The sequence below is a fragment of the Camelina sativa genome, chromosome 15, assembly GCF_000633955.1.
Source record: "Camelina sativa cultivar DH55 chromosome 15, Cs, whole genome shotgun sequence".
Lineage (NCBI taxonomy): Eukaryota > Viridiplantae > Streptophyta > Magnoliopsida > Brassicales > Brassicaceae > Camelina > Camelina sativa.
Window position 1 is genome coordinate 20,379,886 of NC_025699.1, and position 18,145 is coordinate 20,398,030.

General features: G+C 39.9%; 3 protein-coding genes across 4 annotated transcripts; 1 reads left to right on the forward strand and 2 right to left on the reverse strand.

The window, feature by feature from the left end:
- LOC104747257 (triphosphate tunel metalloenzyme 3-like) lies at positions 218–1,859 on the forward strand. 2 transcript variants are annotated; one of them, XM_010468862.1, is made up of 2 exons: positions 218–1,109; positions 1,655–1,859. In XM_010468862.1, exon 1 carries the CDS (start codon positions 479–481, stop codon positions 1,103–1,105), a length of 627 nt encoding a protein of 208 aa, XP_010467164.1. In that variant the 5' UTR covers positions 218–478; the 3' UTR covers positions 1,106–1,109; positions 1,655–1,859. The 2 variants fall into 2 exon arrangements, with proteins under 2 accessions (XP_010467164.1, XP_010467163.1); XM_010468861.2 differs by having other exon boundaries at positions 220–1,109; positions 1,652–1,859.
- LOC104747258 (phosphopantothenoylcysteine decarboxylase subunit VHS3-like) lies at positions 2,536–4,360 on the reverse strand. Its single transcript, XM_010468864.2, has 4 exons — positions 4,250–4,360; positions 3,993–4,124; positions 3,186–3,226; positions 2,536–3,096 (listed from the first exon to the last, which is right to left on the reverse strand). Exons 2-4 carry the CDS (start codon positions 4,110–4,112, stop codon positions 2,745–2,747), a joined length of 513 nt encoding a protein of 170 aa, XP_010467166.1. The 5' UTR covers positions 4,113–4,124; positions 4,250–4,360; the 3' UTR covers positions 2,536–2,744.
- Positions 6,842–10,135, reverse strand: LOC104747259. The gene is made up of 9 exons (XM_010468865.2): positions 9,891–10,135; positions 9,594–9,796; positions 8,813–8,994; positions 8,429–8,713; positions 8,289–8,347; positions 8,155–8,191; positions 7,998–8,069; positions 7,580–7,904; positions 6,842–7,430 (listed from the first exon to the last, which is right to left on the reverse strand). The coding sequence occupies exons 1-9, from the start codon at positions 9,967–9,969 to the stop codon at positions 7,056–7,058; spliced, it is 1,617 nt and encodes a 538-aa protein (XP_010467167.1). The 5' UTR covers positions 9,970–10,135; the 3' UTR covers positions 6,842–7,055.

The window sequence follows — 18,145 nt, forward strand, 5'->3', positions numbered from 1 at the left end:
AATGTTGTAAATAAAAATTTAAATAAAAAAGACTTAAAGGACATAAAACAAAATGAATTTCAAAAATATTAATATAGATAAATATATTCGGTCTGAAAATATATTAGTTTATTACATTATTAAATTTTTTTATTAAAACGGGCCGGTTTTAAAACGGGCCGAGGCCGAGACAAATCCGTCAAAGCAACCCTATTGAATTCAAAGTCAATAACAAAAGAAACTGAGATTGATGCAGAGTGGTCGGTCGGTCGGTCTGTCGGTCGCTTGATTCCGAAATGTTGAGAAGAAAACCCACAAAAATCCAACTCAAAATCGAAGACCGCGACGAGCTTGAACAATCACGCAAATCTCAACCTCCCACCACCACCACCGCCACCGCCACAACAGCTTCGTCCTCCTCCCTCCTCCAACTTATAGACCCAAAACACAAAAACCCTTCTTCCAAATCCGACAGAATCGGCCACTCCTGAAAACTTCCATGGAAGTCGAAGTCAAGCTCCTTCTCCTAACCGCCGCTGCTCATCTCCGTCTCACCACTCTCCTCACTCCTTTCCACCTGAAAACCCTTCACCAACGCAATATCTTCTTCGACACACCCAAAAACGATCTCTCCCTCCGCCGCGCCGTCCTCCGCCTCCGCTTCCTCCAAAACTCTGCCGCCGTTTCTGCTCCGCCTCCTCGTTGTATCGTCTCTCTCAAGGCGAAACCGACTCTGGCTAATGGGATTAGCCGTGTGGAGGAAGATGAAGAGGAGATTGACTATGGGGTTGGTAAAGAATGTGTTGATTCACCGGATAAGCTCTCAGCCGTTGGATCTAGGGTTTTGAAAAGGGTTCAAGAGGAGTATGGGTGTAAAGACTTTCTAGGGTTTGTTTGCTTAGGTGGGTTTGAGAATGTTAGGAATGTGTATGAATGGAGAGGTGTCAAACTTGAGGTTGATGAGACCAAGTATGCTTTTGGGAAATGTTTTGAGATTGAATGTGAGACAGAAGAACCAGAGCGTGTTAAGACCATGATTGAGGAGTTTCTTACAGAGAACAAGATTGAGTTCTCCAATTCGGACATGACAAAGTTTGCTGTTTTCCGGTCAGGAAAGCTTCCTTGACATGGTTAGTCTTTCTTAATCTCTATGGTTAGCTTGTTTTGATTGAATTTCACCAGTAAACTTATAAGTATTCGATTTAGTGAGATAAAAAAATTAGTTATTAAAGAAATGGTTTCTATCAGATTCTAATATAGAATGGTTAGCTCGATGTTTTGATTGAATTTGTAAGTATACGATAGAGTGCTATCTTTTGAAGTCAAGTTGGGGTTTTTGAAGAAATGAGTTCCATTTGATTAAACTATAGAATGTTCTTTGTAGAAATGGGTCTCAATCATTTCAGTATGATGTCTTGTTAGTTTGTTTGCTGGTCTCAGAGGACCAAAGTGTTCATCTTGATGTGTTGATACTATTCTGATTCATGTATATGTCAGAGACGCCTAAACTGGTTTAACTCTTCTATCAATATTTGTTGCTAAATATCTTCATATCCATTTTTGTGGATTGCTTTGTGGAATCTTCCATATGGATGCTTTGAAGAGACTCATACAATTTTGGTTTGTCATGTTTGGTTCCATATGATCTAATTTACTTTGTTCGTGTATTCAGTAGGTGGGAGGAAGAGTGGTTTCTTGGTTCACGGATTTCGGGCATCAGCATGATCAACTTAATTATATTGATTGCCATTTGCAAGAATATTTACTATTGAACTAGATGATCACAGTTTGTACTATTTCTCAATGTCTTGGCAATCTCTCTAAGTTCTAAGGATTGGTTCATGAGCCTTAATATTATTTTGGAATTGGTTTTTCTGTTACTTTGATTTCAACCAAAACCTTTACACTACAAATGTTAACAGTTAAGTGAGAGAGAGAACCTAATGATGAAGACAAAATGAAGGGTTTATATAGGATTTGTTAAACATCTGAAATAAACTTCGAAAAGGGCCCTTCTTTTGAAAGAAGAAGGAGCGTTGGTTACTGATGGTCTGAACTACTTCAAGTTGACAAGTCAGCTGAGATATGATGGGTTGTGAGACTTCTATGTAAGCTTTTACCATAAAAGCTTACATAATTTCTATGTTCCGTACCTTACAAATTGTGTAGAGGGTAGTCTTAGAACCTACACCTTTGTATCGTGGCAAAAGTCTATAAAAGAGCTTTCACCATATGTCCTTTCTGTGTTTAGAAGTACGCCAAAAGTCTTTTAGTTGAAACTCAAAAGAACAACAACGTAAAATATTCCTAAAAAGGACATATGGTGATAGCTCTTACTATAAAAGCTCTTAGTTTTTTTCTTAGATTCGTTTCTCTTATTGCGAAGGTGTATGTTGTTCGACCACATGAATTGTGCCTACCATATTGATACCCTAAGTGTTAACGACTAAACAGCTGCTGCAACAATGGCAAGAGAAACATCAACAGCAACCAAGAAACTGCCAACCACGGTGGGCATTCATGCCGCTAACCGTAGGAAGATGTGGAAACAAAGAAAAGAAGAAGAGAGCAAGCATTCTAAACACAGAAGATAACTAAAATCCACATCGAAAAAAATCACACATGACAACAAATGGTAACCAATACAAGATGAAATCTCAATAAGAGGACAAGAAGTATCCCTACACTACTTAAACCAACACAGAAGATCATCCTCTTCAAGACTTAACCATCCAAAGCACAAACACTTGTTGTTAACACATGATTCATTTTCTCTTCTTAGAGGGTGGCTGGCGAACATCGTCATCATCTTCCTCATCCTCGTCTTCTTCCTCATCTTCATTGTCCTCATCTCCATCATCATCATTATCACCCTCCTCATCATCGTCGTCATCATCATCATCGCTGTGTCCTCCACCATTGGCCACTGGATCATCCTCTGGATCAGCTTCTTCCCCTTCTTCCCCTGAGAAATCTTCATCATTAGCATCATCCTCATCGTCTTCATCCTCATCAGCGTCTTCATCATCATCATCATCGTCATCATCGTCACTGTCACTGGCATCTTTGTTTTCCTCAACACGGCTTCCTCTTTTGTATCCCTCCTTCAGAGACAACCTAGAGAAACATGAATACAGATTGGTTCATTTAAATAAAACTCTTGCACCTTGACAATAAGACAAGGAAAGGAAGCCCGTCATACTCACCTCTGGTCAACAGCAATCAACCCCATTAGCAATGATTCTGCCTGCGACAATCACACAAGAATGCTTATTAAAATAGGAAGCCAGAACTAAACAGCAGAAAGTGTGATAAAGATATGATGCATTAATGCAAGATTGGTCGACGAGGGAATTCAAAAGCGAGAAAACAAGTTAAAAAGGATCATACTCGAAAAAGGAAAGCAAATAACAACCACCAACACACACAAAAAAAAAACTAAATTTTCATTGTTGCAGTCCTTGTGTATAGAGATCCAAACTTGCAAAGAGGGACTTCATTTGCGTTTTGCTCTATTACTTACCCAACTCCAAGAACACATCCTCAACACAAAGAAACACACAAGCCGTGGGCAATGAATTAACAACAATTGGCAAAACCCACAAAATAAAAGTGACCAATTAACAAAAAGAGTGACACTGGACTTTGTTTCTAAGGTACAACTTCATAGTCGAAAGACCCATCCAGAACCATTTACACAGAAGACTACAGCCACAGAGACTATAGACCCATCAAAAACCTGCACATAGCTAAATTCAAACCACAACAATATCAACACAAAATCTAGACCTTAGAACAGAAATCTGAATATGCAAATATGAAGCAATTTCTCAATCTATAAACCTTGGATTAAGACAAAAGAGAAGAAAAATCCCTAATGTTCTTTGCAAATCAAATACAATACAAACAACCACAACTATAATCCTAACAGAGAAACAAGAGGCAAACAAAGCAAATCTACACTACAAGGAGACTGATAAAGAAAAGAAAAAGAAAAAAAAACTGTTCTTTACCACAAGGAGCAGACAAGCCAGATTCTTTCCAACGAGGATGAGAAGCGACTCAGTGACAGAGCAAGCCCATGTCTGTTGACTCTGCGTCACCATTGACCCAGCAGCAGCAACCACTTCCATAGCTACTCAAAATTGAACACACAAAAAAACACTCCTGTAAGAGATGAGAAGACAGAAAGTGTTCAACTTTTAACAAAAACAAAATTCTACAGGAGACCAAGAGACAGGAAGAGAGAGAGAGAATAAGAGGAGAGAACCTCAATAGCTTATGTGTCTAAATCCGGTCAAGGTAAACCCTAGATTTTGGTACGACTAGGGTTTTTTTGTCTTTGAGGTAAGATCTGATTTATAGACAGATTAATTGCTATGTCCGACACATGATAAGAATTAAGAAGTTTTTTGATTGGTGTAATCTAGATTTTATCCTGATTATTCATTATTTAAGGGATTAGCTATTTAAAAAAAAAATAGTTATTTTTCTTGAGAGATTAAATTTTAATCTAGGAAAAATTGGATAATTTAGTTATCTATATAATATTTATGTAACTTTTATTCAAAATAAAAATTATTACTGTAAAAGTGCATCTTCACACATTAAATTTAAACCAATTATTATGATTTTTTTTAAAAACAGTCTCAAGTTCTTTTTTTTTTTTGACAACAGCATATACAAGATTGACTCAAACAAACCAATGCGAAGGAATATTGTTTGCATAGGTAACTAAATGCGGTGATGAACGAACTCGTCGCGCTAAGTTATCCGCTTTACCATTCTGAAAGCGAGGAATGTATGTCAATGTGAATGAAGCAAACTCCTCTTTATCTGCCTGTATATCCTCCAGATAATGCGTAAAAACTGGCCACTCAGCAGGGGAAGACACCATCTTCACCAAATCCAAGCAATCGGTAAAGGAAATGACCGATTGATTATCCACACCAATAATACAACGCATTGCCCAAATAAGAGCTTCAAGCTTAGCATGAAGAGGTGATAAACTACGACGAAAATTCGCTGCTCCCATAGAGGGAAGTCCTCCTTAAGGTGAAGTACAAAACCATCCTCGACCAGCATAGCGATCTGTCTCAAGTTCATACTTGATTATTTATTGTTGTATAATCATTATTTCTGTAAAGAATTATTTATATATTTTAAAATTCATAACTTTTCTTTGTATTAAATATTAATCTTATTCACACCATTGGAATTTTATTGTAAAATGTTAGTTTTATTGTTGGAATTTTCATAACTACAACTATCATATGGAAGAAACATGGCCAAAATAATCAAACCCGAAGAATCGATCCGAACTCGATGCGAATCTAAAACTGAAATTTCAAAATACTTGAATAGGTTTTAAGGCTCTGATTGGGAGAGACTTTAAAGACTAAAATTAATTTAAAGTCTTAAAAACCAAAATTTTACCAATCATGCTTTCATTGCTTTATTATTTTTAAAAATCTTAAAAATCTAACTACTCATCTTTTTAATTTGTACGTACAAATTTTTAAAGCCACAAAAATGAGACTTTATTGGCTGTTAAAAAATAAATAATAAAAAGCTGTAGTTATTTTTTCTCTTTTTTATTTTCCATGATGATTGAAATAATAATAAAGATTTGCACAAGTATATATATATTTTACATATTTTATTTTTATAAATTAATTATTTTTATTTTTCTCTTTCTTTTAAGATCCATTTCAATAATAATTATTTTTATTTTTATTATCATTATTAATATCATCATTTCAATATTTTTAATAATAAAAATAACAGTTGCAGCTTTAAAAGAGTTTGTTACTAATCAAATTTTAACAGTTATAGTTTGTACAGTCAAATTCTCTACAGCTAAAATTATAAAAGTCTTTACAGCCATAAGTAACAGTCGCTACCAATCGGAGCCTAAATATCAAGATCTCAAAAACCTGAATCTGAATGAATATTTGAATACACCGATAATATAGGTATATAATAATAATATATTAGTAATATATATATATTTATAATAGTCTAAATGTTCAAAATATTCAGATTTTGTATATTATAGATATTTTTTTTAGGTATTAAACTATTTTTTATAATAAATTGGATAAAAAAATACTAACTTTTTGAAATAGTTTATATATTTTCTACTAGTTTGGACATATTTGGATACTGAAATTTTGAGTTTTAAAATTTTGGGTAATCATAATCTAAATCCAAAGTAACCTATCCAAACCAGAAATGTAGAAATTGTCGAATGGATCCTATATTTCGAAATTCGAAAACTCAACATACTCGCTTCAAACCGGAACGCCCACCTTGGAAGAATGAAGAAAAAAAAAAAACCAAAAGTAAATGACAACAATGGTGGAATATCGAATTTTAAAACACATTAATTTACAAATGCTAACAACTAAAATATCAAACATTTACGTGGATTAAAATGAGATTTATTTGAAAGAAAGAAAATAGTAGAGTTAGTAAATCCGTTAGCTAGTATGGCTTAACTAGGAAAAACATCATATAATTTGACTCTTTGCTTCATCGTCTTTATATAACTCGCCTCCATTCCATAAACTCGGAAAATCATTCTCTTGTAACCTTTCAAATATGGAGATCTCAGTCGAAAACAAAGATTGACTGATTAACCTTATATAATAAAAATAAATAAAAAACATCATGAAGTTTATAGGTACTGATTTACAAGGAGGTGATGGATTCTCACTTCTCGAAGTCATCAATCTTTAGGTGTTATACCTGTAGTGGTGTGTGATGGAGAGACTACAATTACAAGATGAAACACTAATCTACGTATAAGCCTACAGGGAAGTCGCCAGGAAATGGTTTTTAAACTCAAGAGAAGTGTTGGTTAAATAAATAACACTACAGATTTGTACGATCTTAGGTAAAAAAAAAAAAAAGAACAGAAAGCCATCTTGTAGTACCACAAAGCAATATTAGAAAAAAAGTATTAATAATGACAACAATGACAATCAAAGATTCCTCCCATCAGTTACTACACATAAGATCACCAAACTGTCACACATAATGTACACTGCGAACCTGCAAAAGAAGATAATATCTCAATGGCCCTTGCTTCGTGGATCTTCAGAGTGCATGGCATTGTAGTCTTTTGTATAAACCCGGTGCCTCCTCTCCCGCGCATATAAAACCCAAAACACCAAAGACAACATTACGCCTGCAGACACCAATACAAGACCCACATAGATCCACTTTGTGTATCTCTTCAGTCCCGGGCAATGATCCCTCTCTATATCAGTGAATGTAGACCTCACGAAGTCACACCCTTGCAGGTCTGCCAAGAACGGACCATACCGGTATAGACCATAGCTTACATTAACTGCTGCAGCCATCTGGTTGTAAAGCTTAGGAGTCAAACGTCCCTGTGTGCTGCATGTTCCCGGTGTTACAATTTGGCAAGTGAAGTTCTTCCACACCTGCATAAATACCGAATCATAAGACAGACTGTGATACAAATTCTACACTACTTTTAAGAATGTTCTGCATTCAATTTGAATATTTTGATTTCAATTTCTAGTTGTGATTTTGAAAATTTAGAAATATACAGATGGAATCATAGATTTACCGCAGTAGCATTGTTCAGATGGACCTCACCAGGCTGGCACTGTTTGTCTGACAGATCAGCGTTGAAGGGGTTACAGAGAAGGGGCATTAGAGGACCCGACTGGTTGTAATACAAGGGCCGAAGTTGAGGTGGCAAGTTCCTGTTGGCCATGTTGCTGATGGCAGTGTCAAGAAGGTTGACCAACTGGTATGTCACAAGCTTAGTCCGAGTCAATGTTTCTCTCGCGGTTGCATTATCAACACATGGTAGAATATCGTCTAGAGCCGTGTGAGCTGTTGGGTGTTGGACCCATTGGTCCATGGCAACACATGTATCCCCTACAACGCTGACAAAGTAGACGAAGTTTTTTTTTGTTTGTTTGAGAAATCTTTCAATGCATTTGAGTAAGACAAAATGGTAGAGAGAGAACAGAACTCACTTGTGTAGAAGCAGAAATCCACCACACAAGATGAAGGTACCCGTGACGAGAATCCAACCAAGGATCACCAACCTACCCATTGATAATCACAAAACACAATTTCAACACGAGATTGGAACCATCGTAAACGGGAACATAAGAATGAGACTTCACTTACGTGTACACAAGGCACTGCAGTCCAAAGATAGAGAGAACTGCGAAAAAAGAAGTCACCAAGTTAAGTGCTTGCTGGGAGTTGTAACCATTATTAATCCCTAGACATTTGCTGATGCATATAACTAGACGACTTACGAAATCCAATAAATGCAAGGAAAAGCATCACGGCAGCGATGATGACGAGCGCAAGTCTCCTGCAATAAATAGAGACACAAATAATCATATAAAGCAAGAAGGTGAAAACAGAAATAACAATATGGTACTGGATTTGTTACATGTTGTCTAAGACATTTTGAATCTTTTCTTGGTTCTCCATTGTTTTGACAGAAAGAGTTGTGGCGGAGGAGTTAATCTTTCCCTGTATGTTATCAATGCTCGCCAGAACATCCTTTGGCAGAATGGTGGATTGCACATCCACCTTCTTAGCAGCGTTGAGATAATCTGACACATTCCTGAGGTTTTCTGACGTGAGGTTTGCCTGACTCACCACATAGTCCAAAGTATCGGTTGTGCTAGCATGAAATTTCCCTTGACCCGTGTACAGGAAAACACATCCTATTCTGGAATATCAAACACAAGATACCGCAATCAACTCCAGAAAATTAACCGCTAGGAACAATTAAAGGTGAGCAAAGTAAAAGGAGAGTAATGAGAATTACATTGCTGCAATTGTGAACAATATGAGGAGGATAAGGGACAGAGCATAAGCAATCCGAGAATAGCCGTAAGGTTGACGGGCACAGCAGCAATAACAAAGGCAAATCAGAGACAACGATAGCCCGAAGAACACAAACCAGACTAATGCGATTATAATGAAAGGCGCTGCCGTATAACCAACAGACTGCATCACAACCAAAGAATGAGAGAGTTTGTTTTGGTCAAAAGTTTATAGCAATATCCTCCACACTTTTTCATAAAGATGAAAACTCTAGCCATTGGTTTCAAACATCTTTCATTCATATAAGCACAAAACTGATTCAGACAAGTTATGAATGCTAATCCAATTTCATAAAGATGAAAAATTTATCCATTGTTTTCAAAAATCTTTCATCCATATTAGCACGAAACTGTACCAATCAAGAAGGCTAGCTAAGTATCCTAATTTTTTCATTGAGCATAATAAATACACCTCAAAACAATCAAACTTCACTTACCCAGAGTTTTGATAGTATAGATCAAAACTTTAAATCAAAATACAGGAATCTAAGAAGAACCCAAACCAAACCCAAATAGTCTGTGACCTAATCCATTGATTAATTCATAGTGAGCATAATTACACCTCCCTAGCCAATCTTTACTAAAGATCTAAACTTTAGCCAAAACACTTATGGAATCTAAGAAGAACCCAAGGCAACATGAAGCATACCCAACTAGGAAGGAGAGAGATTACATACACCCAACAAAAGAAAAGTTTTGGACCACAGAAAAAAAAAGACTCACAGTCCAATAATGAGAATTGCTTATATTCCATCCACCAGTGTAAAGCTTAAAATCATCTTGAGGATCTTTTCTTTTGGTTCTCTTTGCAGCCAAAATCAAAGATGAGTTTCCTCCAGTTTCCTCTGCAATAACTCTTTCTATTACACTTGTTGTTGTCCTGGTCCATTCTTCTACACCTACTTCTTCTTCCTTCTTACCAAACCCTTAAAACAATCCAAACCCCTTAAGAACTTGAATCGATACGATTAATAAATGAAGTACATTTTAAAATTTTTAATCTATAATAGTAGTATTTACCAGTAAAAGATGTTGCAGTGGCGACAAGAAGAAGCGAAGAAAGAATACACAACACTAATTTAGATCTGAAACACAACATTATGTTTGGTTTTTTTTTCTGCTCTCTCTGTTTTTTTTTTCAAGATTAATGTTTATTCTTGATGATCGTGTTTGAGAAACAATGGGGTCACGTTAAGAACACGATTGATTTTGAGAGCTCGCTTGACGCGGTTCTCTTCTTCTCTTCCTCGAATCATCGGCGTTTTCATTATTGATTTTTTTAATATAAGTTTCAAATCAATTTTCTTAATAATAGTTTTTAATCTGCATTTTGTAAAGTAATTCAATCTTTTTTTAATTAAAAAGATGTTCCATCGAATTTAATTCTCTTTTAAATAAAAGCATAAACTTTTTTTTTTCTTTTCTTTTTTATAAGATTAAAATCGGGAATAGAATATTTTGGTTGCGTTTAAAACTTGTTGTATGATTAAATAAAATTAGTAGAAACTTAACATTTTCTAAGTATGTGCCCACGCGTCACAAAGCAAATCTTTGAGAATAAAGACTTGTTGTTGGAGCCTGGAGGTGACAAAGATATTTAATCTTTTTGAGCACAACTGTCCTCTTTATTTATTTATTTAATTGATGTTCCATATTTTAATTTTCAATGTGCTAAATACTCCCTCTGTATCATAATACTTGATGTTTTAGAATTTTTACATAAATTAAGAAAAACATTTAATGTTTAGCAATAAATGTATTCTTCATTTATAATAACATATTTTTATAATTATTAACTAATAGTATTTCATCAAATTTTTAAATTCTCATTTAATGATTCTTGAAATTTGTAATTTCTTAGTATTAATTGATAAAAGTATACAGAAAATCATCCTTTGTGATACAAGAAAAAATTCTAGAACATCAAGTATTCTGATACAGAGGGAGTATCTTTTATTTTTTTTTATTTTTTTATTTTATTTTTTTATGTGCTAAATATCTTCGGATACGTATTTGTTATTGTGAGTATATATCACTCTCTCCGTTCGGGTTGAATTTCGAATTCAGTAGACAATTCCAAGAAGGTGAATATAGAAACTGAGTTTCACACAATGAATACACTAATATCGAGGAATCAAACCTAAGTATCCTTTCCGGCGCCGGTGTAGTTCTTGCTCACCGGCGTCGGGACTCCTTCACCTCCGCTCTGCTTTCGATTATTGCCCCTTTTGTTTCTTTAGTTTTTTCCCCACTTATTTTTCTCTTTTGGTTAAAAATCCCCCCAATCCCTTCAGATCTCGGTGCAATTTCAACTGGCAGAGACCAAAGTCGCAGGAGGTTTCCGGTGAACCCCCTTCTTTTTTCTCTGATTGCTTCAGCCGACATAAAAGAACCACAAACAGTCATGCATAACCTCAGATCTGGATACCTGCCTTCCCCTGGAAAACCTCTTGTTGAGGCATCGAGTGTAACAGACGATCTCCTCTGTGGAACATCTGCTTTTTCTCACCCGGTGGAGACGACGACGGCACACGGCGTCTCTTCTTTCAGACGAAGATTTAATCCTCCCAAATACGAACTGTGATAAGGGGGCGGAAACGAAGAAGAGGAGAGGTGTGCTCTGTTTTGCTATAACGAAACAGGGGACGTGATCGGGATAGCGAACGGGTGAAAATGAGAGCGGGAATGTATCGAGCTCGGGTCAGAGACTCGAGATCAAGGGATAACGGGTGCAAGTCCTCCTTGCAGGGCTATGAGAAGCTCTTGATTTGGGTAGTTAAGACTACCTCTTTTTTGGGTTTTCTTTTATTTCTTTCAATGGTGAAGTTTACATGAGGAGCACGAGCTCTAGTTATAGAGTCGTGAGACGCAATCGAAACTGACGCTAATAAAGATAAGACCAAAGCTCAACCTAATCCTAAGAAGATAAACTCAAAGACTAAAACCAAATCAAAATCCTAACAAAGCGAAATAAAAGCTCACTAAACACAACGTAACTTGTTGGGCAAGAAAGCACTCGATAAGGCCCAACAAGAGTGAAGACTGTGCTGCATCAGTTCCCTCCCGGTAGAGAAGGGTTCTTCCACGAATCCAACGCGGCATTGTCACCATGGAACGGAAAAAGGTGCTTGACATTGAAGACGTCATGAATACGCAAATGAGATGGCACAAAATACGGTAAGCGTTGGAATTGATGCGCTCGAGGATCTCCACAAGACCAATCTTGCGCGACTTCAATTTGTTGTACTCTGAAGGGGAAGACGCTCGCGTGTAAGATAAACCCACACCAAGTCACCTGGTTGAAACTCCAACACCCGCCTCTTAGCATCGGCACGGGCTTTATACTGAGCAGTAACGTCGACCAAGTGCTTGTGCACCTGTTTGTGAACGGCCTCAAGATTCTCAACAAAATCCACTGCTTCACCATGGAAACGGGAAGGATCAGGAACCGTCGTGAGATCGAGGGGGCAACGGGGAACCACACCATAAACCACATGAAAGGGACTGTCACCAATACTCCTATTAAACGCATGATTATGTGCAAATTCCGCCTGACATAACATCGCATCCCAACTTTTAATGTTGTCACCCACCAAACAACGCAACAGATTACCTAAGGAGCGATTCGTGACTTCAGTCTGACCATCCGTCTGAGGGTGGTAAGCCGAGCTCATGTCGAGACTGGTACGAAGGAGTTTCCACAACGAATGCCAAAAATGACTGAGAAACCGCAAATCACGATCCGAGACAATGGACTGTGGCAAACCGTGTAAACGATAGATTTCACGGAAGAACAAGGTCGCTACATTGATCGCATCAGTTGTCTTTTTACGAGGAACAAAATGCACCATCTTGGAGAAGCGATCAACAACTACAAAAATCGAATCAAAACCTCGCTGTGTACGTGGGAGGCCCAATACGAAATCCATGCTAATGTCAGTCCATGGTTGCGTCGGTATGAGAAGAGGAAGATATAAACCAGCATTGGATGCCTTTCCTTTAGCTTGTTGATAGACCCAACATCGCTCAATGAAACGAGCCACATCACGACGCAACGTTGGCCAGAAATAGGAAGCCGAAACCAAGTGTAGCGTCCTGTCGCGGCCAACATGACCCTCATTGTGCATCTCACTAATGATCTGATGTCGCAAGCTGCACTCGGGTACACAAACACGCAGGCCAAGGAACAGAAAACCGTCATGGATCGAGTAATCGTCAGAGAGGCCCTGCTCCGCATCCATGAAAATACGTGAAAAGAATGGATCGGTCTTATACAGCTCAGCGAAGGCAGCAAAACCTGGGACTGTTGTATGAATCGTGGAGAGTAGGGAATGACGAAGACTAAGGGCATCAGCGACGCAGTTAGTTTTTCCCGATTGGTGCCTAATCGAGAAAGTGAGCTGCTGAAGATAAGCAATCCAAGAAGCATGTCTAGCGGAGACCTTGGCTTGGCTATCAAGGTGGCGTAATGCATCATGGTCCGTGAACAAGACAAAATCACGATGAACCAAGTAATGTCTCCAATGTCATATCGCCTGGACTATGACATAAAACTCCACGTCGTAGGTGCTGTAGCGCTGTCGAGCACCAGACAACTTCTCGCTAAAGAAAGCGATCGGTTTACCGAGCTGACTAAGGACTGCTCCGATGCCTAACTTGGAAGCATCACAATGAAGCTTAAATGTCACGGTAAAGTCTGGCTGGATAAGTATGGGAGCGGTCGTCAGCTTGTGTTTGATCAGCTCAAAAGCCGTATTCGCCTCCGGAGTCCACTCAAAACGTCCCTCCTTCATACAGTTGGTGATGGGAGCGACAATCAAACTAAAATGTTGCACAAACCGACGGTAAAAGGACGCTAACCCATGAAAGCTTCGGACTTTGGTGACTGTCTTAGGTAACAGCCAGGAACGAATAGCTTCAACTTTCGAAGAGTCCACAGCAAGACCCTTGTCAGAGGTAATATAGCCCAGAAACTTAACCTCCGAAGACCCAAATTCACACTTTGGCGAGCTCCAAACAGTTGATCACGCCGCAAAATGAGAAGGACAGCGCGAAGATGCTCCAAGTGATCGGTAATGGATGAACTAAAGATGAGGATATCATCGAAGTAGACAACCACAAACTTGCCAATGAAAGGGCGCAGTGATTGATTCATGACACGCATGAAGGTGCTTGGAGCATTCGACAACCCGAAAGGCATAACAAGCCACTCAAAAAGGCCTTCACGGGTCTTGAAAGCGGTTTTCCACTCATCGCCAGGACGTATGCGTATTTGGTGGTATCCACTCTTCAAGTCAATCTTCGAAAAGATGCAAGCCTTGCCAATTTGGTCCAAAAAGTCATCTAGGCGCGAAATAGGAAAACGCTAACGAACAGTGATCTTATTGATGGCACGGCTGTCGACACACATCCGCCACGACCCATCCTTCTTCGGAATAAGCGGTGTTGGAACCGCACAAGGGCTCAGACTCTCACGGATGTGACCCTTTTTCAACAAATCCTCGACCTGATGTCGCAGTTCCTCGTGCTCGCTAGGACTCATCCGATAGTGTGGTCGATTGGGAAGGGTAGCTCCAGGGGTGAGATCAATCTGATGTTGGATGTCCCCCAATGGAGGGAGGCCTTGAGGTAAATCGGTGGGAATAACATCGGCAAACTCTTGTAAAAGCGATGTTAAGTCGGATGACACGGCGAATGGTAAAGTGGAAGGGGTGGAGCACATCAAAACCAACGCGAAGGCCATGCCTTCCGGACGAAACTCCTGGTCAAAGAGCGAGTAGGAACAAAGCACAGAGTTAGCAGTGCAACTTGGAGAAGGCGATGGTCGAGGAGACAAGGACGGCTCACGTGAAGGCAGGAGCACAATGTTATGGGCTTCCTAAAAGAACTGATATGTGTTGGTGTGGCCATTATGTATGATCTTGCGATCGTACTCCCAAGGACAGCCAAGGACCAAGTGACAAATATCCATGTGAGCCACGTCAAAGTAGAAACGATACTTGTAAAAAGGACCAATGGAGAAAGCCACCAAAGCCCGGTGAGACACTCGAGCAGACACACCATCTTGAAACCACGTAAGCGAGTAAGGTGCGGGGTGAGGCTCGCTTGGAATACCCAGTTTTTGAAGTGCCGCGGCAGAGACTACGTTGCGGGAGCTACCAGAATCAATGATGAAAGTACAAACGCGTCCTTTGATGGTGCACGTGGAGCAAAAAATATTGGTACGAAGCCAGTGGTCCTCGCGTTGTTGAGGGGTCAAACAAACTCTGTTCATTACCAAAGACACTCCTTGATCACCATGAGTGTGATGAACAGACTCATCATCTGGAAGTTGCGCCGTATTGTCATCGTGAGCATCATCAACATCTTCGTCATCGTCTTTAAAATTCTTCTCAGCGAGAAGACCACCACGTTTTTATTTGGGGCATGTAGTTTGGCGATGACCTGTCTCACCACAAGCAAAGCAACGTAGAGCATTACGGACGGGTCGACGCGAAGCTTGCTCTTCCTCCTTCACGACAGGTTTTTGATCTGACGCAGGTTGTTCGATGATGCTCCGGGACGATGTCCCACTGGACTGCGGGCTCATGTCAGAGATACGACTACGTGGAGCAGGGATGACCAGGAAGACGTACGCTGTTGTTGTTCAAAGGACGCAACACGTCGATGAGCTTTAGCGACGGCATCCGGATCAAACTGTGCCATGGCGTTTTGGAGTTGAAGTCGCAATCCGCCAATGAAGCGCGAGACAAGCTGGATCTGGCTATCGAAAATCTCGTCGCGGGTCAAAAGCAAATAGAACTCTTCTGCGTACTCGTCAACCGTGCGGGAGCCCTGTCGTAAGTTTTGCAGCTTACTGTACATGGTCCTGTCGTAATTGTGAGGCATGAACGTAGCTCGTAGCTTCTTCTTCAATTGTTCCCATGACCGAATTGGATCCTTGCCACTCCGAGAACGAGTGACTTTAGTTTGCTGCCACCACAATGCAGCATGTCCACGAAAGCGCGTGACAACAAGAGGAACACGACGATCCTCTGGAACAGCCTTGAAGTCAAGGATTTCGTCGACGGCGAAGAGCCAATCGATGAGAGCGTCGCCGCGAATCCCCCCATGAATTTGGGAATATCAACGGGAAAACTCGTTTCCCAGCGAGTGTCAACTTGTCGATTATCATTGTTGCGAAAATTAGCAACGTCTTGGGGTTGATGTTCGACGAGAGGAAGGTTATCGCGCTCCGCCATTACGGCCGCTGGTCGTTGAATCTGATTCATTTGGGCTTCAACGAGTCGGGTTACTGCCTGGTTCATCTCCGTCAAAGATGCTTGAAGGGCAGCATGCAAGTTGTCAGTGGCTGTGAGAAGTACATCACACAACTCTGTCAGGTCCGTGACTTGTTTGGGAAGTGGAGCCATGAGAAGGATGAGGTCGGATCGAGAAGAATCTGATACCAACTGATAAGGGGGCGGAAGCGAAGAAGAGGAGAGGTGTGCTCTGTTTTGCTATAACGAAACAGGGGACGTGATCGGGATAGCGAACGGTTGAAAATGAGAGCGGGAATGTATCGAGCTCGGGTCAGAGACTCGAGATCAAGGGATAACGGGTGCAAGTCCTCCTTGCAGGGCTATGAGAAGCTCTTGATTTGGGTAGTTAAGACTACCTCTTTTTTGGGTTTTCTTTTATTTCTTTCAATGGTGAAGTTTACATGAGGAGCACGAGCTCTAGTTATAGAGTCGTGAGACGCAATCGAAACTGACGCTAATAAAGATAAGACCAAAGCTCAACCTAATCCTAAGAAGATAAACTCAAAGAATAAAACCAAATTGAAATCCTAACAAAGCGAAATAAAAGCTCACTAAACACCACGTAACTTGTTGGACAAGAAAGCACTCGGTAAGGCCCAACAAGAGTGAAGACTGCGCTGCATCAAACTGTTTTCGTGGTCTCCTGCCCCAACCACTGATCCATTCCCCGATTTACCATTGTTGAAGCCTTGTCCACCAAAGCTATTCCCTCTCCTGAAAGCCTATCTACTATCTCCGGACAACCGCCGCAGCACGTTCACCCCAACTAGGTCAACCAGCGAGGAAGGAGTGTTTCTGCTGATGGGCATTGTTTCTTTGGCCGGCCCATTACCGCTTCAACAAACCAAGCCCACATCAAATAAATCCAGGTTTAATCTTTATGTCTCCTCGCTAAGGCCTGTTTCATCGCTCCCTCGTTTTGCTTGTAAGGGCCGAAAGTGCCTACATTGTATCTCGACTGTGATGCTTTGGGTCCGTGAAGATCAATTCCAATCCCTGGTTCAAAGCTTTCCCCCGAAAATCACTTCTTATTGAAGCTCTAGGCTCTTGGGAAACTTGCTTCTGGTCTTAGACCAAATCTATGGGATGAGGAAGGACGGCATTATGACCCCGCCTCTACGAAGCGGTGGTTACCGACACCTCCTCCATCCCCTGAGCTCATATCCTGTGTTCTCTGCGCCCTACAATGCTCAATTTATCCGGGAAAGAGCCTATTCTCTGGTGGCTCCAACTCTCAAGCTATCCAGATCCAGGTATGGTTCTGTATTTCTCTTGTGGACATCAATCTCTAGCCAATGGTGTGATCAAGATTACGAAATCTATGATTGTCATATGAGTAGTAATTCATCATTGTTGCTTTGGTGCCACTTTATATCAATAAGAATCCTGGTATTGGTAACCCTTCTGACCCCGATCTTTGAAACCTTTTGCTGGAATGTCTATGGTTATTGGATCCTGAGTCCAAGTTGTCCGAATTATGGTTATGGCTTTGGTCTGTTCAAGGTCACCCCACACCATCCGACAATTTTACCAAACAGTCTCAAGCACTAGAGCATCCTAACCCTTGCTCGAAACCCTGTCAAGTTTCTACTTTGTGTAGACCTTCTCAAACCGGTGGGAAGTTTCAACCTTGACCCCTTCTCTAACGCCAAATTGTCTCATGACTATGGCAACCCCTCATCCACTGACTTGTTCATGGAAGAGTCTGTCGACAATCTTGATCTCTCATGTACCAAGCTCCTTCAAGACCTTGGCTCAAACCTCTCAAGAACTCATTGCCGATTAATCCTATCTTTGTTGTACTTCTTTTGTATTTTGGCATTGGGGAATGCCTTTTTATTATGTCTTCTAGTTTATGTCTTCTAGTTTCTGCTTGTATGAACCTTACCTCTTTTGAGTAAATGAATGCAAGTTGTTTGACAAAAAAAAAAAAAAAAAAAAAAAAAAAAAAAAAAAAAAAAAAAAAAAAAAAAA